The following is a 22,936-nucleotide window of genomic DNA, read 5'->3' on the forward strand; positions in this document are numbered from 1 at the left end:
TGAGGCTCGGAGAGGTGAAACTTGCCCAGGTAAACGCAGCTGGAAAGTGGTGGCCCTGAGACACAAGTCCCATCTTTGGGACTCCAGTTTCACGATGATCTGAAGCCCTCCTTTCTCCCACTTGGGCCTTCTTTTGACTCTGGAGTGGTCACAAAATCCACACGGGACCCCATCCCCATTCTGCAAGGAGAGACCATGCCCTCCTCTCTAAAACCCCTCCCTGGGAAGGTGGGCTGTCAGTCATTCAGCCTTCTGCACCCTCTGCTTCCTGAAGAGCAAATGACCATCTCTGCCCCACCTCTGACTCCAGAGGTCTTCCTGTCTGACCACAAGGACTATTCCTGCTTTTGCCTGGCCTCCTAGAGCCCCAAACTACCACCTGGCAGGGGACGGAAGAGGCAGAACCATTCTTTGGGAGATGAGGTGGGGGGAGGGAGAAGAGAGGGTTCATAGAATTCCGTCTCCCAGAATCAGCCCACCGACCACTCAGAGTAAGTGGTATTACCTCTCCTGTGTTATGATGAAGATGCAGGCTCAGAGAACTAATTAAATGACCCAAGGCCACGTGGCTAGTAACTGGGGAGGCCACAAAGCAGCCCCAGGTCTGACTCCGGACACAGTGTGACATCCCTGGCCTGCTGGCATGGTCACCGAGGCAGGATGTCAGTCCTCAGGAATCCCGAGTACCTGTGGAACCCAGGGGCCTGCCTCGGAGCAAATGCGGGCTGAGGAACGCTTCGTGCGGAGTACGCTCTGCCAAACTCTCCCAGTGATCATGTCCAGTAAATGCAAATTAGCCCTAATGGGAGTCGGAAATAAACATACTCACAAAGTACAGCTGCCTTTCCTCCCCTCCCCCCAGCACACACACACTCACACGCGATGCATTCCAAAGTCAAATGCAAATGGTATTTTCAATTACATACCAGATTTGGATTATCCACGCCTCTGGTCACGAACATTAATGCCCATCACAGGGAGCTGACTGGCTCTAAGACACATCCAATACATTTCGCCTCAAACGAGCAATGAAGACCTTACCCCATCCACTCCTCAGAGCAGCTAATGGGCTATTCCTGAGCGACACATTTGCATGTGGACTGATATATGCAACCCTTACACCCCCAAACTGCTGCATCGTGACAGTGATGCAGATCTGAGCTGAAACCCATATATTGTGACTCGGGCTGATCCCAGGGCACTCACAGCAACTCAGTGCTGCCCCATCTCTTTTTATAGAGCAGCAGCTGTGCAAAGAACCCTTTCCACAGGGAGTCAATTGCTGATCAAAGGGGAAGGGGAGCCTGGGAGGAGAGACAGCACAAAGAAGGGGGGTGATTAAGGATCCAAGTGTCGCCAGCCTAGAGAAAGGGGTGATTGAAGGTGGGTAGTGGGGAACACAGAGGGTAAGAGACTTATCCGAGGTCAGCTAAGCCAAGGGATACTGGCTGCCCTGGGTCCCAAACTCAGTGATTCAAATGCCTATAGCCATCTCCAAACAAGCAATGTCCTTATGAGCCCCAAATCGCAGTATCTCCCCGAACTGGCCCGTGAGTCCAACATGGAGTGCCAGTAGGACCACATGGGATCTTCTGGAACATAGTAGGTACTCAATACATCATAGTGGTTATTAGTGTTTTCTAGATCTGCCCCCCTCTCAAAGCATCCCCATAGTTTTTCCTGCCCGTACCCCCTTCACTAGGCATCTCTTCTTACTCTTCTCTCGTGTATTCAGCACTCATCTCTTGAGCACCAGCTCTGTGCAAGCTCTCAGCTGGGACAGGAGGGACAAGGAGGAACATTTCAGGGCCGCTCCCCTCAGGAAGTCACCTCAGCTCGGCTCCTCCACCCAGCCACCCACGAATCCCGTGCAGCAGGACTGAAGGGGAGGCTCCTACCAGGCTCAGCCCCACACCAACGGCTGGAGCACCATGCTGGACCCCGGGACACACAGAGACAAGACTGGTCCCGGCCCTGCAGACGCTCAGTCATAGTCCAGTGGAGTCCAGAGGAGGCATTTCCGCAAAACCTGAAGGTCACATAGGTGTCCACGAGTCAGAAAAGAAGGGACAGGAATTCTGGGAAGAGAGAGCATTCCCTCCCCCCACCTTCTAGAGATGTGAGGGTAACTACACAAAGGGCTAACTCTGGGGAGAGAACCTAGCTCAGTGGCTGAAACCCAGGAGGTTTGTAACCATTTCCATTGTTAAGTGGGACGTTAGTGAAAAGATTAGGAAACTGAGGAGCATCCTTCTCCATTCCAGGCCAGTCCCCCCGCTCCCCTTCTCCCCCCCGCCAGCCAGTCTTGTACTGTGTCACAAATTACCTGCCCCACATGGCCTTCTGGGCAGATCTGATAAGGTCATTCAAGGCCACTGTCAGCAGGAGACACTGGGGCTCTTTCTGTGTTGTTTCTCCCACATTACATATTAGCGTCTGACTTGAGCTTTTTTTCCCCCAGCTTTATTGAGGTGTAACAGACATTATATAAACATTGTGTAAGTTTAAGATATACAATGTATTGATTGTATATTGTATACATTGATCAATACAATGTATTGATTTGATGCATTTAGTATATTAGGAAATGATTATTACCACTGCATTAGCTAACACCTCCAACTGATCACATACATAATGGCCATTTCTTTTCTTTTCTTTTTTTTTAAAGATTTTATTTATTTATTTGACAGAGAGACTGCAAGAGAGGGAACACAAGCAGAGGGAGTGGGAGGGGGAGAAGCAGTCCTCCTGCCAAGCAGGGAGCCCAATGTGGGGCTCAATCCCAGGACCCTGGGATCGTCACCTGAGCCGAAGGCAGACACTTAACAACTGAGCCACCCAGGTGCCCCGCCATTTCTCTTTTGTGGCAAGAATATGTAAGATCTTCTCTCTTAGCACCATTCAAATATATAATACAGTATTTTTTTTTAAGATTTTATTTATTTATTTGAGAGAGAGAGAATGAGAGACAGAGAGCACGAGAGGGAAGAGGGCAGAGGGAGAAGCAGACCCCCTGCTGAGCAGGGAGCCCGATGCGGGACTCGATCCTGGGACTCCAGGATCATGACCTGAGCCGAAGGCAGTCGCTTAACCAACTGAGCCACCCAGGCGCCCTATAATACACTATTATTAGTTATAATCACCATGCTGTACATGAGATCCCCAGAAGCCGTTAATAACTGGAAGTTTGTCCCCTTTGCCCAATATCTCCCCATTTCTCCCACCTCAAGCCCCTGGTAATAATCACTCTACTATCTGTTTCTCTGAGTTTGGCTTTTTTTAGATTCCACAGATAAGTGATATCATACAGGATTTGTCTTTCTCTGTCTGACTTATTTCACTTTAGCATAATACCCTCCAGTTTCATCCAAGTTTCATCCTGTCAAAAATGGCAAGATTTCCTTCTTTCTCATGGCTGAATAATATTCTACTATATATATATATATATATATAATCTTCTTTCTCTGTATCTAAAACATATGAAGAACTCATACAACTCAATAGAAAAAAATTTTTTTTAATGGGCAGAGAACCTGAATAGACAGCTTTCTAAAGAAGACATACAGAGGCGCCTGGGTAGGTCATTTGGTTAAGGGACCGATTCTTGGTCTCAGTTCAGGGTCATGAGTTCAAGCCCTGTGCTGGGCTCCATGCTGGGTGTGGAGCTTACTGAAACAAGCATACAGATGGCCAACGGGCATGGGAAAATGTGCTCAACATCACTAATCATCAGGGAAATGCGAACCAAAACCACCATGAGATATCCCCTCACGCCAGTTAGAATGGCTGTCATCCAAAAGACAAGAGATAACAAGTGTTGACAAGGGTGTGGAGAAAAGAACCGTCGTGCACTGTTGGTGGGAATACAAACTGGTGCAACCACTCTGGAAAACAGCATGGAGGTTCCTCAAAAAATTAAAAATAGAGCTACTGTACAATCCAGCAATTCCACTTCTGGGTATATATCCAAAGGAATTTCAATCAGGATCTCACAGAGATATCTGTACTCTCGTGTTCATTGCAGCATTACTCACAACAGCCAAGACATGGAAACAACCTAAGTGTCTGCCAAAGGATGACAGGATAAAGAAAATGTGACGTATATACAGTGGAATATTACTCAGCATGAGAAAGAAGGAAATCCTAATATTTACATGGAACCACAAAAGACCCCAAATAGCTAGAGTAATCCTGAGAAAGAAGATAGCCAGAGACATCATACTTCCTAATTTCAAACTATACTCCAAAGCTGTAGTAATCAAAACAGTATGGTCCTGGTATAAAACTACATACATAGATCATGGAACAGAATAGAGAGCCCAGAAATAAACCGTGCATATACGGTCAACTGATACTTTACAAGGGAGCCAAGGAAACTCAATGGGGAAAGGACAGTCTTTTCAATAAGTGATGTTGGGAAAACTGGATAAACATGGGCAGAAAAATGAAATTGGACCCTCATTTATGCCACTCACGAAAATGAACTCAAAATGGATTAAATACTTAAACACAAGACTTGAAACCCTAAAACTCCTAGAAGAAAACACAGGGGAAAAGCTCCTTACCATTGTCTTGACAGTGGTTTCCTCGGTATGACACCAAAACACAAGTAACAAAAACCAAAACACATTAAGTGGGACTACATAGCGAAGGAAACCATCAACAAAATGAGAAGGCAACTTACAGAATGGGAGAAAATATTTGCAAATCATATATTTGATTGAGCTTTCTTGACCCTCTGCCTTGACTCATGGGAACAACCCATTTAACAGGAGAGAAAGCTGTGGGCCTTCTCGACACCATTCACCTTCTTGCAGAACTGACTCACGGTTACCACTATGAGCACCTGCTACGTCCCAGCTCTGTTCGAACATTCTCTCCTTCAGTCCTGCACTATGCGAGGCCCATTTAGCTCCACTTTACAGATGAGGAAGCTGGAGCTCGGGGAGGTTTAGAAACTTGTTCAAGGTCACCCTGTCACACAGTTCCCAGCTCCGTGTGAGAGCAAAGACTGTGCTCTTTCCTCACCCCACACACGTTGCTCCCCTGGGGCTGGAGATGCAAGGGTTGGGTGGCCCCAAACACTAGCAAGCACTGGCTGTGGGGATAATCAGTCAGATGGGAAGTCCCTCCCTGCCCTGGTGAACCAGAGCACACAAGAGGGATCATCATCTCCTCTGTGCCAACTACCCAAGCTCTTCTCCTGAGGGGCTGTGTTCTGATACAGAGCACTCTGGTGCCAAAACCACCCCCTACCCCCACCTCAATAGTGATGGGAAAAAGGAGACACTTGGAGAAGAGGCCATGCCCCCCCTCTTATAAGTACCACCCCTGCAGTGGACACCATGATGGACCAGCCAGATGCCTCTTCCCACTTCTAGACAAGAGGGCAGGAGGACTCACTCCCTAGCTGCCAGAATGTCAGAGATGGCTGGCTCTGCTGAGTCCCTCTCTGGGGATCACCTGTGGCTAAAGGGAGGGAGCCCCCTTCCAATGACCGGCCCCCAAGAGTATAAGGCCTGCCCAGTGTCCCAGAAGAGGACAACCCTAAGGGCCATCCCAGAGCCCCAGCTCCCGTAGGATCTGCTGAGACCTTCATGGTGCTGCCATCACCGTTCAGATGGCCCCTCTGGCCAATCTTGCCTCCTTTGCTCCCATCAGGGGCTGGTCCAGAGAGGACTCCGCACTAAACGTCCTCAGATCTCTATCTCAGAGTGGGCTTGCAGGACCCCAACCCACAAAAGCCCCCTCCCTCCGAGCCCCCCACAAGCTGCACACAGCCCAATTTCTCCGAGCGATGGCCTGGAGTCACAAAGAGGCAACAGACTTTTTATGTCTTCATGGCAGCATCCCAAAAGATTGTGAACAGTCATCCATAAAATGTACCCCCTCTATAGAAAATGAAATGCAACGCTCACCAACTTCAGAGGAGAAACGTGGTCTCTCTCTGTGAAAAAACGAGCAAGATAGGAGATTTCAAAAAACATCCATAATGCTAAAACTATAGTTGAGCATTAAAACACCTTTTTATAATGAATTCTAAAAGCGTTGCCCTTTTTCAGACTTAGAGGCTTGTGCGTCTTCAAAACAGGCTCCGATCAGAACAAAAGACTTTGACTTTTTCCTCTTAGGATTCTGGCAAACAGCGGATTTGGTAAATTTGCATAAAGTTGAAAGGTATATTTCATGGTTTTCTGGGATTCCTTGGAATGAATTTTTGTGACAAGAGGCCTAAAGAAAGCACTTTTCTCCTTGCTTGGCACACTGCCATCTGGTTGCACCAGCCTCAGTTGCGAGGGACAGCGTATTTTCTCTCCTCGCTTTCATCTCTTTCCTGAGCAGGTGTCTTGCACGTCTTGGTTCTGTCTCTTTTGCTCTTTGCCTGTCTCTCCCTATTTGTCCCCCTCCCTGGACTTCTCTGTCCCTGTCACTTCTCGTCTTCTCCCCCAGCCTTCCCATGGCTGACCCAACCAACGGCGACGTGGAACACCAGGCACGTTTTCATCATGCCAAAGCGGCGTTCCGAATCTCCCATTTTAAAAGCCAATTATTGGAATTTCTTCTGTTAATTCTGCAAATCCCTTAATGAGATGACCCTTTCTCCAGCACCCCTCTATTTCTAGAATTACTTCTGAGGCTCCAGGCCCTGGTAAGGGAGGTTTCCTCCCGGCCTCATTTCCCTCCTTAGCGAAAGCCGCACAGCCCCTCAAGAAGGTTGATTTGCCAGATGGAAGTCCATAGCAAAACCAACCATATCAGTTCTGCTTTCTATTTATGGGACCAACTTGGACGCTCCTTAGTCCCACCAGCCTTTTGCTGGGTCAGGATGGCTGCCTTGGAGCTAGGAAAGGGACAGAAGACACAGAGAGTGCTCATTCACAAGCAGCCACACAGCACCGAGCTTAGGAGTGGGCCACTGGACTCGCAGGGGCCTGAGCCGGATTCCTGGTTTCCCCACTTGTGTGTGGCATAACTGGTGCCAAGTGAATTGGCCTCTGTGCCTCGGTTTTCCCATCTGTACAATAAGGATACTCGAGGCCCCACAGCATGAGGTTACTGTGAGGTTTAAACATGGAAATTGCAGCCCATACCACCATGATAGATTTCTCCCCCAGACCCAGCCATGTGACAGGTGAACCCCAACATCAAGTCAAGGTCAGAAGTAGCTGGAGAACTTTGCCAGACCCGGGGAGGCAGCCAGACGCCCATGTTTCCTGCAAACACATGGAGAAGGGGGGCTCACCTTGCCCTGTGAGCTGGGGAAGGAGCAAGTCCCTTCTGTGGCAGGACGACCCACATCCCAGGTGGCCCAAGGAGGATACCCACACCCTTGGCTTGCCTTCCCCTCCTGCCCCTGCCTGTGCCCAATGGTCCTACGACGCACTCCCCCACTGCACACTGTTCCCTGTGCGGCTGCTCTCACGGGGCGCCCTTTCCCTGGTGGCTTCTCCCCCTGGCCACCACAGGGGCTACCTCACGCCTGTCACACTGGCTGTCCACTCACCGGTCACACATCAGCCACCATCACCCAGTGCCAGGCAGTCCTGTGGACATGCACGCACACGCTCACACACAGTCATAGACGCACACACACACACACACGCCTCTGTGTGTCCGGAGCCTGCTGTGTGCTGCCCTCCCCCTCCCCACCAGCCTTCCCTCCCTCTGCTCTTATTACATCCTGGGACTTATTTTTCTGCTCAGTATTAATGAAACATCCGTCTCCTTGCAAATAGCCCCTCACTGATGAGATAGCTCAGACCTTCTTGCAGGGTTTAATTTGAAATCAACAGAAGGTTCACCCTTCCTAATTTGAGGGGCAAACAAGTGACTTGGTTTGACTCGGCCCCAGCCAGCATCTGCCTCCCTTGCCCTTAGCCCATCACGGTAGTCCCCTCCTCCTAGACGGTCCCCTGCCCATCCCATCTGTCTCCGTGGGCCTCTTGGCCTCTAACCACCTCCTCATCACTGTGGTTTCGCCAGGAGGCAAGGTGCTGACCACGATATCTAGGGAGGCTGAGGCCGGGGGCACAGAGCAAGTACAGAACAAGGGATTGAAACAAGCTGTTTCCTGTGCAATATTCTGCTCTCTGCTTCCATGTAGACATCCTTATTGAACAATGACAATATCATGAGCTAGCAGTACTGTGTTCTTCCCACCGTGCCAAGCTTTGAAACAAGGCACTTGTATTAACTCATTTAATCAGCACGATGGCCCAGTGAAACAGATACTATAGTATCTGTGACATAGACAATATCTTGCAAAGAGAATTAAGCAGTTTGCCCCCAGTCATGCAGCCAAGACCTGGGGGCCGGGAGCCGAGCCAAGCACTCTGTCTCCCTTCTTATCCCCTGCCCATCAGGATCCCCAAGGGAGAGGTGGGCTTCCCAGTGTCCTGAGCCTTTGCAGGTCACTGGAGTCAGGGGACCTCTGAGAGGAGCTGGCGCCTCAGTTTGCACATTCCTAAAATATGCATAATAATTGTATCTACCTTATGCAGGGTTGTTGTGAGGCTTGAATGATTACATCTAAATTACCAGAAGAGTTCTAGAAGTACTGTAAGTTCTGGAAGGATTGTAAGCCCTATATCAATCAGCATCAGCTATTACCCATTATTTTTATTGTTTTCTTATTATGGTGTCCAAGGTTATGTGCTAGGTGGTAGGGAAAATGCACAGGGTGTCAAGACTCCTACTCTGGAGCGGTAGGGAGCCTGAAATAGGTCCACAAAGAAATGTAATGCAGACTGCAGTGAGCGCCGGCGTAGAAGGTAAAGCACAGTGCTAGTGAAAAGGGGGAAATTTGCTTCCGACACAGCCAGGTCAAGCAAGGCACCAGTCAGTAAGTATTTTTTTTAATATTTTATTTATTTATTTGAGAGAGTGAGAGAGAGAGAGACAGCAAGCATAAGCGGGGGGAGAGGCAGAGGGAGAAGCAGACTCCCGGCTGACCAGAGAGTCTGATGTGGGGCTCGATCCCAGGACCCTGAGATGATGACCTGGGCCAAAGGCAGACTCTTAACTGCCTAGTCACCCAGATGTCCCACCAGTCAACAAGTATTGACCGAGCTCTCACTATGGGCTGGATACTAAACACAGGGATGGAAAAAAGAACCTAATAAGGACTGGCCTCAAGGACCTCACAGCTATTGGGGCGGCCAACAGCCATGGCTCATGGAGGTGGCATATGGCCCTAGAAAGTCAGGAGGGGACTTCCTAAAGGAGATGACAATAACCCGAGCCTTTGAAAATGACCAAGAGTTAACAAGGCAAAGGTAGCCTTTGAGCTGATTGGAGGGAGGTTGGGATTACAGCCAGTTAAGACTCAAAAGTAGGGACATCTCCTTCCAGAGGGAGCTTCACAAGCAAAAGCATGTCATAGAGAGGTGAATGGACCAGTCCAACTAAAGCATGAGAGAAGTGGCTGGAGAGACAAGGTCTAATTTGGACAGTCTTATAGGAGCAAGCCAGACAGTCACTAACTGAGTATATCAGTTAGCTTCCTCTGTGCAACCAACCACCCCAAACTTCAGGATTTAGTGAGTCAGCAGTGTGGCTGAGCTCAGCTGAGATGGCTCATCTCTGCACCACATGGGGTCAGCTGGGCTCATCCATGCCTTGGTAACCAGTTAGCAGTAATGGCTTCACCTTCATGGCCACAGAATGTGGGGGGACAGGAGGGAGGAGAAGCCAAGCCAGGCAGAGCAGAATGCGATCACCCTGCGGGGGGGCATCGGGATCCTTACCCAGCGCCTGGTGACCTCTACTTTCCCAAGGGGACAGAGCACCAGACTTCTAAGCCCCAAGCACTCTGCCCATCATCTTTCAAGAGAATGAGCCCCGTCTGCTTGGAGAACCAACAACGTACCCCAACCATACAACATTAGATGGTTTATAAAGTTCTATGCCACACTGCATCTCACTTGATCCTGGCAACTACACAGCGAATCTGGTTTTATGATATTCCCTATTTTACAGATGAGAAAACTGAAGCCCAGAGAGGCTAAGCAACTTGCCCAGGGCCACAAGCTTATAAATAAGGGACCCGGTGGTGCCTGGGTGGCTCAGTCTGTTAAGCGTCTGCCTTCGGCTCAGGTCATGATCCCAGGGTCCTGGGATCGAGCCCCGCATCGGGCTCCCTGCTCAGTGGGGAGCCTGCTTCTCCCTCTCCCACTCCCCCTGCTTGTGTTCTCTCTCTCGCTGTCTCTCTCTCTGTCAAATAAATAAATAAAATCTTTAAAAAATAAAAATAAAAAATAAGGGACCCAGGATTTGAACCCAAACTGCTTGACCTTCAAGTTAGCCAAACAAAGGCAGAGGGACAATTGGAGAAGAGTGACTTATTCCAAGAATTGCAGGTCATTCTTATCCACAAGAGGAATTTGAGTTAAAAAGGGGTGGAAAATGAGGCTGGAGAGGTGGGCAGGAGCCAAAAAGTTCAGACTTTGTCCAGTTGGCAGTAGGGGACCTTTGAATGTGTGTTGTTGTTTTTTTTTTAGATTTTTATTTATTTATCTGACAAAGAGAGAGCACAAGCAGGGGGACCAGCAGAGGGAGAGGGAGAAGCAGGCTCCCCACTGAGACGAGAGCCCGACTTAGGGCTTGATCCCAGGACCCTGCGATCATGACCTGAGCTGAAGGCAGACCCTTAACCGACTGAGCCACCTAGACGCCCCTCTTTGAGTGATTTTAAACAAAGGAGTGCTAGATATTCAGCAAATGGCAAGTGAATGGATGGGCGAATGGGGTGAATGACCAGACATTTATAAAGATCACTCTGGGGATGGTGTAGAGCATGGGGAGAGGGGTTAGGTATTATAATCCAAGCAAGAAATGCTGAGGGACTGAGCCAGGAAGACTGTGGGGAATGGAAAGGGAGAAACAGATGTGAAAGGTATTTCAGAGAACTCAGCAGGACGGTTAGCAATGCAGGATGAAGGAGAGTAGAATCCAGAAAGACTTGCAGATTTCTGGCTTCGCTAATTAAATGGTGGTGCCATTCCCCAAAGTGGGGACCATGCATTTGGGGGATTTGTCCGTACACAGTGATGTGCTTCTCCATAGACAGCAAGACCAACAATTAAGGGTGGGAAAAAGACAGAAAGTAACATCCAGGAAGGACAGGAGAAATCCAGAAGAGAATCCCAGAGGCCAATTTAGGATCTAGCTATTCCCCACCTGGTCTCATTTTCTTCTTAGTACTTATCATCATTATATTCTATCAACCCAACATTATGTTACATATTCATTTACGTTTACTGTCTGGCTCTCCACTAGGTCAGGAGCTCTGAATCACCAGTGCTTCACACTGGGCCTAGCACCTAGTGGATGCTCAGTACAGATTTTCTAAATGAAAGTTGAACTCTCACTGAGAAGCAGTCCTGCAAAAACCCACGCATCCGCAGTCCTGTGTCAATAATCTGAGGTTCTGTGCTTTGGCCATGAGGTGGCGCATCACCAGGAGTGAGGAAACAGGAGGCTGGGGTTACCCATGGACCACAACCTGACAACAGGGCACAATGACAAAAGTGAGCAGTGAGTGGATGTGAACAGCAAAAATCATTCATCCACTCCCTAGCCGACCCCTCTCAAGCACCAACTGCAAGCCAAGCCTATGCTTCTGAGAGCCCTCTGAAACTGGGTTGGGGCAGGGAGCCCACAGGCAGAGGCAGAGCCTGTCCTGCATCAGCATGGGGATATAGGACCATGATGAGGGCAGGAGGGTTGGCGGAAAGGGCTCTGAAGGGTTACTGCAGCTTCCCGGGTAGGTCTATAGGCTGACTCTAGTGGATAATGTTATAGGGTCAAACAAACCAGGATCTAAATTCCAACTGTATCACTTATCTGCTGTGTTGCCTTAGCCAAGTTATTTGCCCTCTCTGAACCTGTATCCTGCTCTACAATATGGAGATCCCAATAGTACCTGTTTCGAAGGATAATGAGGATAAAAAAAGAGGGCCTTTGGCACAGTGTCTTTCACATAGCACCCAAACTAAATACTGTTCTTAAAAATTGGACACAATAACCAATATTTGCATAAACCTTTACAAAGCGCTCTTTCTGCATTCTTCATATCATAAAAGTAATTTTCATAATCATCCTGCAGGTATCTTTATTACCCCACTTTCCAAATAAGAGGACGGGGACTGTCAGATTAGGTAACTTGGCTGCCATCATGCAGCTTGTAAAGTAATGGACTCAAGCCAGGTTCAGCTCAGCAAACGTATACGGGGTATCCCCTGTGAGGCAGGTGCTAGGCCAGGTGATAGGGATCCAGGATGGGTGAGGTTGCAGTCTAGGGGAGAGACAAGCATCTGCAGATCACTTCCATAGACTAGGTTAGCTACGGAGACAGAAGGATGCCCAGGATGCTACGGGCTCATAGACAAAGCAGGAGATTCCTCAGGGACCGGACAACCCCTTAGCGGTGTCTTGAAGGCTGGGTCAGAGTAACCCCAGATAAGACAGGGAATGAGAACTCCAGCATTCCAAGTTCAAGAAATGCCCTGGGCAAAGGAAACAACCTGCTGTAGAACATGTTCATGCTGAGCTCTGACGTCAATCCCAGTTTCCAGCAAGCAGCGTACACCCTCTCTCTGACTTAAGTCCCAGGAAATCTCGGAGGGAGCTGGGTGCCAACAAAGGAACAAAGGCCTCCTGTGTGCTCTCATTGTCCAATGAGCTTCTCCTTCAAACCACTCATCAGTCTGTAATTATTCTAGGAGCCCTCCAGAGCAGTGCTCCTCACACTGATGTGCACACAAATTATCCAGGGTCTTTTTTCAATGCCGATTCCAATTCGGAATGGGCCTGGGGTAGAGACCAAGTGTCTGCATTTCGAAGCAAGCTCCCCAGTGATGCAGATGCTGCAGGTGCATCCTGGGCACGTGCTTTGAGTCATAAATGTCTCCCCATCAGCTCCCAGAGGGCAGGCTGTGTTTGGTATTCCTCAACCACTATATGCTCATGGTGGTGACATGGAAGGAGGCTGAACGGCGGGAAGAAGGGAGGGATGGAGGAAATGCTCAGTGCTGGCTGGCCTGCAGGCCTGAAGCTAGAGCCAGGGATGTGCTGGTTAAAGGCAGCCTGGAGGCCCGGGGGGTCGTCCCTCCATGGGGTCAGCGTTGGCATTCCCAGCACGAACTAAGCCCACTCTGCACCCCAGCCAGGTCCCTGGGGCCTGGGGCTGAACACCGATACCTAAAAACAAGGAAGAGCAGTGTCAGCAGCCAACCTCTTCCTGCTGTCCGCCAAGTGTCTCTGGTCTGTCACCGTGCTCAGCCTGCAGCCTTCTCACCAGCCTGTGAGCCAGACGAACTGGGCTGGGCTCCCTCCCCAACCAGCAGGAATGGTGCTATCTCAAAAACAGGCTGAGAACCACCCCCACTCTCACCCCCAAGCCCGCCCAGCCCAGGCTGCCCTCTCCAGAAATGGCAGGAAGCAACCAGTCCCCCAGCGTCATACGATAGTTTATGCACTGCTGTCGCAGGGGGGGCTGAGCCTGCCCCCCAACACTCACTCATCCACCACCCCCACCTCTATGCCACCACGCACGTGCACACACACACACACACACACACAGTAAAAAGTGCTGACCCCAGACATCAATGCCCATGACAGAGCCCCCCAACCCAGCCATCTTCGGTTTATTTACTCAACAAATGTTTGAGCTCCTACTATACACCAGGCACTCATCCAGACACGGAAATTCTGCAATGACCAGGACAGACAAGGTCTTACTCTGTGGTCAGGAAGCCTCTTTTGTAATAAGGGGGGACAAACAATAAATGAACCCGGTGAGAAAGAAAATGAAGTGGGGAGAGCTCACAGAGAGGAATGGAGGGGGAGCTGGCCTACAGGGTGGCCAGGCCTCGCTGAGGACGTGATACTTCAGCTGCACCCTCCTTGACAGGAAGAAGCCGGCAGGACAAGGATACAGAATAGAGATTCCAGGCGGAGAAGAGCCAGGGCCAGGTCTGGGCCAGGGGGTGAGCTTGGCTTGTTCGGCAAACAGAAGGGCGGTGGGCAGGGCACGGTGGTTGAGGGTGGGGGAGGTCAGTCACAGAGGCAGCCCAGGGCTGAAGAAGTGTAGGCAACAGAGAGGAGTCCGAACTACATTCTAGGTAGAGTGCGAGCCCCTGGCAGGGTTGAAACAGAGCCAGGACACAAGTGGAGTCGTGTTTCTAATAGACCACTTACGGAGAATGCACTGTGTGTGAGATGGAGACCCAGGAGTGCCCTCCAAAGAGTTCAGCGTCTGTGAGGTGCTCTGCCGTGCCGTCAGGGGCAGGAAGGTGGCCTGGCTGACCTCCTGCTCTTCTCCAGCAGCCACCAGGCAGCACGACCCTCCAGATCCCTGCTGCTGGCCTTTGTCGGCTGATGTGCCCCATCGGCCTTCTGTGGAAACCAACCCTCTGGGCTGACAGAGCCTCTGAGGAACCCTGGAAGCCTGGCCAGGGGCCCACTTAGGTGACCCGCTGGATTCTGGAGGAAGCCCCCACAGTGCTGCCCTTGGCCGGGCACCAGGGGAATTTTCCCAGCCTGTTCTGGCAAGGTTGGCCAACCGAGCACACCAAGACCACTGAGTCAAATGAGCTTGACACTGTATGGTCACTGGGCAGGCTTCCAGTGAGCAATTCCAGAACAGGGCAGAAACCCTCCGACCCCAGCTCCACTTTGCCCTCTGTCCAGCCGGTGTCCTGTGGGAGGACAGTCAGATGGTCACCCCAGTGTATGCTCTAGTTCAGAAGCTCAAGGTCTTCTGACCGTGGGACCCGTTCTTAGAGATAGCGGTGGGGCCGGGTGGGGCTACATCAGCTTTTCCCCCACAGAACCCCTTATTTCCTAAGAGAGTGTAAAGAACCTCAATTACATAAAACAGACGAAAGCTTTGCCTCCCTGCTGGAGCCAGGACACGCCTCCCAAGCCCATCCCCATCCTTTTTTGCCCTCACTTTCTGGTAACTTCGGGCAGTGCTTGTGCTCTCTGGCCTCAGTTTCCTTCTCCGTCAATGCGCAACTCGACTCGGTCTCCCGACCTCAGCTGGCCACTCAAGTCCCCTCGCCCTTGGCAGCAGAGCTCCGAGAAAAGTCGTCAAGGGCCCCTCCCACGCGGGGAGAAATGGGTGCCCCGAGTTGCACACCCATGTGCATGGCACGGTCTGCAGCGCAGAGCAGGAGGGGAGCCCCCCAGCTGCCCGCCGGAATCCTGCATGACAGGCGAGCAAACTGCGAGGACCCAGCACCCCCACAACTGTGGGGCAGTAATCGGCGCCACGCGTCCCTTCGGCAAGCAGTGCCCGAGGAGCGGGCCCCCGTCTGAGGCAGAGTTGTGGCCTCCCGGCCGATGTCCGGCTCTGGGGCCCGGCTCTGCCTGGGGTGCACTCAGGGCTTCCTCGGGCCTCAGTCACCCAACAGTTAATGCATTTCCTCTTGACTGACAACCAGCACAACACCAAAACAGTCAACTATTTTTATCTGCAGATTAATCACAAAAGGCTAACGCTTCCACCTTCCCTGTGATTAAAAATTAGGAGACCAAACTCCATAGTGGTTCAGGATAATAACCAATCCTGTGAGGGCGATGTATGAATAATGCATCTCCAGGCTCCGGCGGCTCGTGCCTCCCCCCCACCCCACAGCCGGCAGCCCCAGCTCTGGGCCCGGTCTGAATGGAGAGGTAATGAGTTGCCCCCTTCCATCCGGGCTACAGCTGCCAAGAGCGACTGTTGATTTCAATTCAGCCTCCTGGCCCCCAAACATCCTCCCCCCTCACCCACTCCCACCCTGCACACCCCAGCCCCATCCGCACCCCCTCCTACCCCATCTGGTGTGCAGCGAGGCGAAGGCCAATCAATAATGCATAGCTACATGAATAACCGCATGATAACCACTTATTTAGGAAGATATAATCAGGACCCATTCTGAGGATGGTGTGTGAGTGTGCGTGCACGCCTGGGTACTCACGAAGCAGCGTCCCATCCTCTCTCCCCTCCTCTGCGCTCCTTCTAATCCGATATTCCAAAACACGGGACTAGAACAGCAAGAAGGAAGCTTGGCCCCTCACTGTATTTGGTTTTTAGAAAGACCTCCTCGAGCTCTACGCTGTGATCAGAGTGTGATATGCGCCTGAGCAAAGGCCCAGAGACAGTTGGTTCTCAAACCTGCTCACGCACTGGAACCCTCCCGATGCTTGGGGTCCACCTCCGGAGATTGGAATTTAGTTGGTTAGGGTGTGGCCTGCCAACGTAAGATCTCCCCCAGAGTCTTGTACTATGCAGCCAAGGTTGGAAACCACTGTCTCAGACCCAAGAAATGTCAGCGCCAGAAGGAACTGTCCAGATTTCCTGTTGTCCTTTCCTATTTTGTGTCTGGGGATATAAAACCAGGAGGAGGGACAGCCTGCCCCAATTCACCTTCTGATTTAGGGCACTTTCCACAAGACCACACCCCCTGGCTCTTCGCTGGGGAGTCCCGGAGACAGGATGGCCTGGTGTTTCTTCTATTCCTGGAGCTTCGAATGGTTCTTTCCAACTTCTCTGGCTCTCAGGCTCAGCCAGAGCGCCTCCATCCTGGACACCTACTGGAGAGAAAGCTGCCACCACAGAATAAAGGGGGGAAAAGCCCCAGCCCCGGCCGTCCCTGCTGGAAGGGGCCCAGCATTGCATAGAGCTAAAATTCCCCTCATCAGCAACTGTCACACCCACCCCGCATTTGTGGAAAGCCCTCATTAGCCTCCCTTTTGCTCTCTGGCCACACCAGCACCAAGGAGCCTCTGGCACTAATGAGGGAGTTTGGGGTGGGCGGGGGTGGGGGGGGTTGTCCTGATCGGCCAGCCCACAACCAACATCTGCCTGAGCCCAGAGCCCCCTGGGGAGGCTGGGCAGGGTTGGATGAGGCCAACTGCCTCTCTGGGCCAGGATCTCCCGTGGAGTTCCGGGGCTGCTGATAGAATCTTGGAAGCCCCGAGGGTTTGTTTTTCCTCATTAAATAGAAACTTGGGGGTTGGCACTCACTGGGCTGTAGTTCTGAACCAGGCCTCCTCCAGGCCAGGAAGGAAGCGGGCACAGCCGCAAGCTGAAGGTGCTGCTTTGGGTGTTTACCTGGCCCCACAGCCTCCTGGAGTCTCCTGGGTGCACTAGGAGAGCAGCAGATGCGGGAAGGCCCTGGGAAGGGGAGGTAAGCCACGCAGGTTGTGGGCAGGAGGCCCTGGGGGGCAGAGGGTGGAAGGCACAGCCGCTGGGTCAGGACCGGCCTGGCACCACTGTCTGTCTGTCTTCCCTGATCCCACAGGGCAGAAGCTTGCACGGGGCCTGGATGAAAGCAAGGACTTTCTCTGGCAACTGGGCAAAACAGGCCTTTTGTGCTAAGACCCCAACCCATCATCAGCTGATTTCCCCTTCATCCATTCGCTCAGCAAACATGCAGCTCAGCCCTCCTCAAGCCTCAGAACTGACTGACCCAGCCCCTCCCTGAGGGGCCGGGGAGGAGGTGGGGGAAGAAGCCCAGGGACTTCCCAGGTGGTCTCCAGGGAGCCCTTCCCCTTCTGCGGTTTGTCCGTTTGTCCAAGGAGGAGAGGCGGGAGCCGCAGAGGCCTGAGACCCCCCATGTGTCCCTAAGCATGAACATCAGAAGAGCCTCTGTGACCTTAGGCCAGTCATTAAACTTCTCTGGGCCTCTCCTCCAGGTGAAGGTCATCTATCATCATAAGTGCCCATCCTCCATCCCAGGGTCGTCAAGGGGATCAAAGGGGTTGACTCCAGTGGACTTGGCAAATGTTTATGGAGTGTCCGCCAGGGACTGGGCCCTGTGCTGGGCTGGGTAAGAGATGCAGCCGCTGCAGAGACATCTTCCCCGCGTTGGCACGTCCCATCTCTCAGGAGCCACGAGTCTCTGATCACCCCTCTGTGAAATGCCGCGGGAGAAGTGGGCAGCAGAGATTCATCCTAACTCTGGGATGAGGCAGTTGGAGCCATTTTGGGAGAATCAAGTTCCTAGGAGGTGCCAAGGGTCACACAGCCCTCTGAAACACTGTCGCAGCCTTGCAAGGTTGCCTGCCCCCTGCTCCCTGCCCCTGCAAGGGCAGGGGACTGGCAGTGAGCGGCAGGTGTCAGAGGCCCTGGCTCTGGCGCCCATTCCCCAGCGACCTTGAGCAAGTCACTTAATCCTGCTTAGCCTCGATTTCCAGATCTATGTAATTGGGGTAATAATATTTACCTTGCAAGACTGTTGTAAGGATTAAATCAGACAACAGATGTGACAGTGCTTGTTTAAAAAAAAGAGAAAGAGAAGTTAGAAAGAAAGAAAGTACAGATATTACCTTGGCAGCGGAGCTTTGGTTCCCCCTCTGATCTGTGAAACGGAGCTAATGATGCCTGCCCTGTCCCCTCACAGGCTCATCGTGAGCCTTGGATGAGATGATGGCATGAACATCGGCAGCAAATAAACATGCAGTGCGTATGTCAGGGATTATTGCTGTTTTTGCTATTATTGTTATAACACAAGGGGATTATACATTTTATTAAAGTATGATAATTATTGTTTGTCATCAGCTCCATAAAATCCACCCAGCCCAGCCCACCAGCCTTGCGGGAGGGAAGCAGCGCCCTCAGTCTGACCTCTCTACTCCTCTCCCCCCTCCCCCACTCCCGCAGTGCCACCTGATGACCCGGTCATCCTGGGGGGGCCTGTCATCAGCCTGCGGGCCGGGGACCCCCTCAACCTCACCTGCCACGCAGACAATGCCAAGCCTGCAGCCTCCATCATCTGGTTGCGGAAAGGAGAGGTCATCAATGGGGCCACCTACTCCAAGGTGAGGCCTGGGGGCAGGAGGAGGGGCGGGGTCGCTTGGGAGGGGCGGGGCCGCGCGGGGAAAGCCCGCTTTCCCAACTCTGCCCTTCTTGTTCTCTGTGTGTGCTTTTTGTCTCTCATTCTTTGTTACCTCTCTGTGTCTTTTTCTCTCTCGCTCCATGTCACTTTTTCCCTCTCATCCTATGTTTCTATTTATCTGAACTTTTCTGTCTCATTGACTGTGTAACTCTGTCTTCCTCTCTTCTTTCCAGGGGTAATTGCTGGGCTCCCTAAGAATAGAGTAAGGTCGAAGGAGGAGGCTTAGGGACAGAAGTGGCCAGGGCCTAGGTTTGCTAGATAAAAAAACCCAGTTAAATTTGAATTTCAGTTAAATTTGAATTTCAATATAAGTATATCCCAAATATTGCATGGGGCATAATTATGTGCCATACTTAGACTAAAAAATTATTCACTATATATCTGAAATTCAGATTTAACTGAGTGTCCTGGTATTTTTATTTGCTAAATCTGGCCAACTTTCCAGGGCTACCAGGTAAGGCTGTTTAGGTTCTTCCCTGTCCAAGATGCCTTACTCAGGAAGTCCAGCCCATAATCCCTCACCATGCCTTGCACCTGAGGTACCTACCTGCAGGGGTGTTTTTCTGTAATTCACACAAGGTACCATGAGCCAGAAATGCCTTGAACTGGCCCCTGTATTAGTTAGGTTTTTATTTTCTATATTTTATGATGCTTTGACATCTCAAAGCCTTGCGGATGAGGAGGGACTGCCACTCCCAGGCTTAGCTAATTCCCAGAGACAGCAAACCACATGCTGAGAACATGCCTTTGGTATGCAAACGATCCTGCATCCAGACCCTCACCACCTCCTTTTAGCCGGCTAGGAGTCCCAGGTGCTAGCCTCACCCCTAAATCCTCAGGGCCAGGTACTGGATAACTGGAGATCAGTCCTATAGCCTGGAGCTTGTGGAAATTATTCAAACCACCCAATCCTAAAACCTTTCAGCTGCTCACCCTGCTTTGTCCATTCTTTCCCACAAGAACCATGATAAAGCCTTGCACCATGTTTTCCCTGCCTCCCGACCAACCCTGATGCATACCCCTGTGACCCTATGTGGAGCGGGGCTCCCCCACCTCTAGGGAGCTGTAACAAAGGACCTTCTTCATGGCAGTCATCTCCTGATCTGCTGGCCTCACCCTACCTGAATAAAAATAAAATCCCAGGTACATGTTAAAGCCGCCCCCACCAGACTCCACTCAAGGAAATTGTAAATAGAGTCCCAGACAGCGTTTATATACCACAGAGTCTTTAAAGATGAACAGGACCGTGGAGGATGGCCTGTCCGGTTCCCTTGATCTACACATAGAAAGCCAAGGCCTGAAAGAGAAGTGACTGCCCTTCTCAGTTGGTGAGTGGCCCGAACGACAGTCTCATGGTGCCCAGCGCCGCGTTCCTTCCTGTGTTCCTCTCAGTGCAGCTTTAAACAGAGGGGCAGCTGCTGAGAGGTTGAGTCCGGCCCCAGGGCCAACCAGCATGCCCAGGCTCAGACTGGAGGTCCGGGCCTCCAGCACCCCAGCTCTCCTCTCCCTGTGGCTCTCCTTGGCTTCAGAAAGTGGGGAGATGTGTGACCCGTTCCCCACCCCACCACCAGCTCCTCTTCTGGGTCTTGAAAAGATAAGTAAGGCTTTCCTCACCAGTGGAGGATATGAGGCCAGAATGATGCTTCTCTGAGGGTGTGTCCTTCCTGTCCAAAGCTGACACCTGGCCAAGGAGTCAGCCCCAGGGCTGCTGATCAAGGCCCCACCCCCCTCTGGGCCCCCACCCAGAGTCTGGTGCCAGAACCCAAGACAAATGCCTTCCATCCTGTACAAGTTCACCCCGGGGGGGGGGGGGGGGGGGGGGGGGGGAAGCACTGAGAAGTAAATCCCTTACTCACTCACATCCTGGGCTGGAGCCACCCCTGTTGTGTTATGAAATACAAAAATATGGCAGAGGGAGTATATCATCCAGATGAGGATGAAAAGGAGGGCAAGAGGTGCTCCTTCCCAGCTGGGCATCTGTCCAGTCCCTCCCTGAAGTTGGGCCAGCCTGGCCCCTGCCATGGTTTATGTCCTGCCGAGGACACACCCCCGTCTGGTGAACAGAAAGTTCAGAGTCACCCTGCTGAGCCATGTCCAGGGGTCACCTCGCCCCAGCACGTTGCGTCATCCATGTGGAGAAGGCCCTTCTGAGAGCCTGGCACAGTGCTACAGCAGACCAGGGCAGGAGGCCACGCTCACCCTCTGCACAGCACCCCCCGACCCCAGCCCAGATCACACTCCTGCAGGGAGATGACCAGCGTGGCAGCACTGGGCAGCAAGGGGCTGGGGTTCCAGACCCTGCTCTCTGAACCTCAGGAGAGTCATTCCTTGGGCCTCAGTTTCCTCTTCTGTAAAACAGAGGAGTCAGATCAGACACTCTGTATGAGTAGGCTTGAGTTGCCATAACAAAATACTACAGACCAGTGGCTTAAACAACAGACATCTGTTTCTCTCAGTTCTGGAGGCTGGAAGGCCAAGATCAAGGTGCCAGTAGGGCTGGTTCCTGGTGAGATCTCTCTTCCTAGCAGACGGCAACTTCTCTCTGTGTCCCCACATGGCCTTTCCTCTGTGTGTGCAGAGAGACAGATCTCTGGTGTCTCTTCCTCTACTTATAAGGACACCTTAGCACCCTTATGACCTCATTTAACCTTAGTTACCTCCTTAAAGGCCCTAAAACCATAGATAGTCACACTGGGGGTCCGGGCTTCACCATATGAATTCGGGGGGTGGGGGGCACACAGCTCAGTCCAGAGCAGGTGCCTGCCAGCTCTAACAAGCTACAAACCGACGACGTGGAGCACTCAGAGAAGGGTGGGTGACCCAGCAGTGCTCACGTGGAACCAGCTCTAGGGGCCACCAAGCCCACCCCCCTGCCTCCCCGCTTCTTCCCCAGGACCGCAAGGACCAGTCACAGCAACACTTCTGATGACCCGAAGGCAGAGCTGCCCCCACAAGCTCTGCTTGGGGCTGGGGTGGGGGGGGAATGTGAGCAGCTGAAACAGAGACAGAAACAGAGCACTCAAATGCACACACAGTCAAGCAGCGCCCAGGCGCCCAGCATCTACAGAAAAGATCATCCGGGGCAGCCCGGACAGCCCTGAGGTCTGAAGCCCTCAGTATTTGTCACCCGGTGCTGGTTAAGCCCATGGGCCCCGGAGCTGGGCAGCCTCACTTCAAATCCAGGCTCCACCCCCTTCCAGCTCTGTGAAGGTGAGCAAGCAAGCTACCTAACCTTGCGGCGTCCCCACCTATACAGTTTGGAGCAAGAACAGCGCCTGCCTCAAAGATAGCTGCAAGGCTCGAACGAGAAGAGTGCCTGGCTGGCAGGCTCTCTGCCCAGCCCTCACTTGATCCTCTTGAACCCCAGGGTGCACCTTGCTCCCCCCTTTCCTAGATGGGAACGTCAGCGTCACTGTAGGGCTCCATCACATATTATGGTAACTTAGTCTCTCTGCCTCAGTTTCCCCAGCTGCAAAACAGGGTGCCGTTAGCCACGGATGCCCAGTAGGGTTGCTCTGAGACTCAAAAGGAACGATGTACAGAAAGCACCTGGCAGAGAGAGGGCTAGCCAGTCTTGTTAGACCCTCCTCTCGGACCTCCATCCCAGGTCCGCCTCCCCGGAGGTCATCCAGCAGCCCTGGTTTCAGGGAACCTTCTTTCTGCTATCCAGCATGTGGCCAGCAGGGCGGAGGATAGCATCACTGAGGATGGCCAGGCCCCTTGCCCTGGGAGGAGAATCAGGAAAAAGAAGCGCCCTCTGCCCCGCCTCCTCCCCAGCACAGGCTGTGGTGCCATTCGAACACCCTGGTGGCCCGGGTGCTTGGGTGAGTGCCTGGGACTCCCGGCGGGTGTCTGGCTGCGGAAGCAAGGGAGCTGGTGACAAGGCCTCTCTCCAAGTCCTCTCCTCCTGGACGCCGCCAGTCATATATGTATTTACCTTGAAGCCCGTTACTCTCCAGCCCTACCTGTCTGCTCCCTCCAGCTTCAGGCTGCTGCCTGCCCAAGGCCCCCCCCCCCCCCCCCCCCCCCCCCCCCCCCCCCCCCCC

The 22,936-nt window shown here is 52.1% G+C and overlaps 1 protein-coding gene and 1 long non-coding RNA gene across 2 annotated transcripts in view; one reads left to right on the forward strand and one right to left on the reverse strand.

Annotated features, from left to right (window-relative positions):
• The window catches only part of KIRREL3 (kirre like nephrin family adhesion molecule 3), a 128,359-nt gene that overhangs the window by 68,622 nt on the left and 36,801 nt on the right, over positions 1-22,936 (forward strand). Inside the window, exon 5 of the mRNA XM_021696232.1 lies at positions 18,656-18,813. Coding sequence (XP_021551907.1) covers positions 18,656-18,813 — 158 coding nt within the window. The remainder of the gene's footprint in view (positions 1-18,655; positions 18,814-22,936) is intronic.
• Positions 16,456-18,410, reverse strand: LOC110586245. Its single transcript, XR_002480684.1, has 3 exons — positions 18,322-18,410; positions 17,105-17,210; positions 16,456-16,584 (listed from the first exon to the last, which is right to left on the reverse strand). It is a non-coding gene; the product is annotated as an uncharacterized LOC110586245 (long non-coding RNA).

This window comes from Neomonachus schauinslandi, chromosome 11 (assembly GCF_002201575.2).
Source record: "Neomonachus schauinslandi chromosome 11, ASM220157v2, whole genome shotgun sequence".
NCBI classification, from domain to species: domain Eukaryota; kingdom Metazoa; phylum Chordata; class Mammalia; order Carnivora; family Phocidae; genus Neomonachus; species Neomonachus schauinslandi.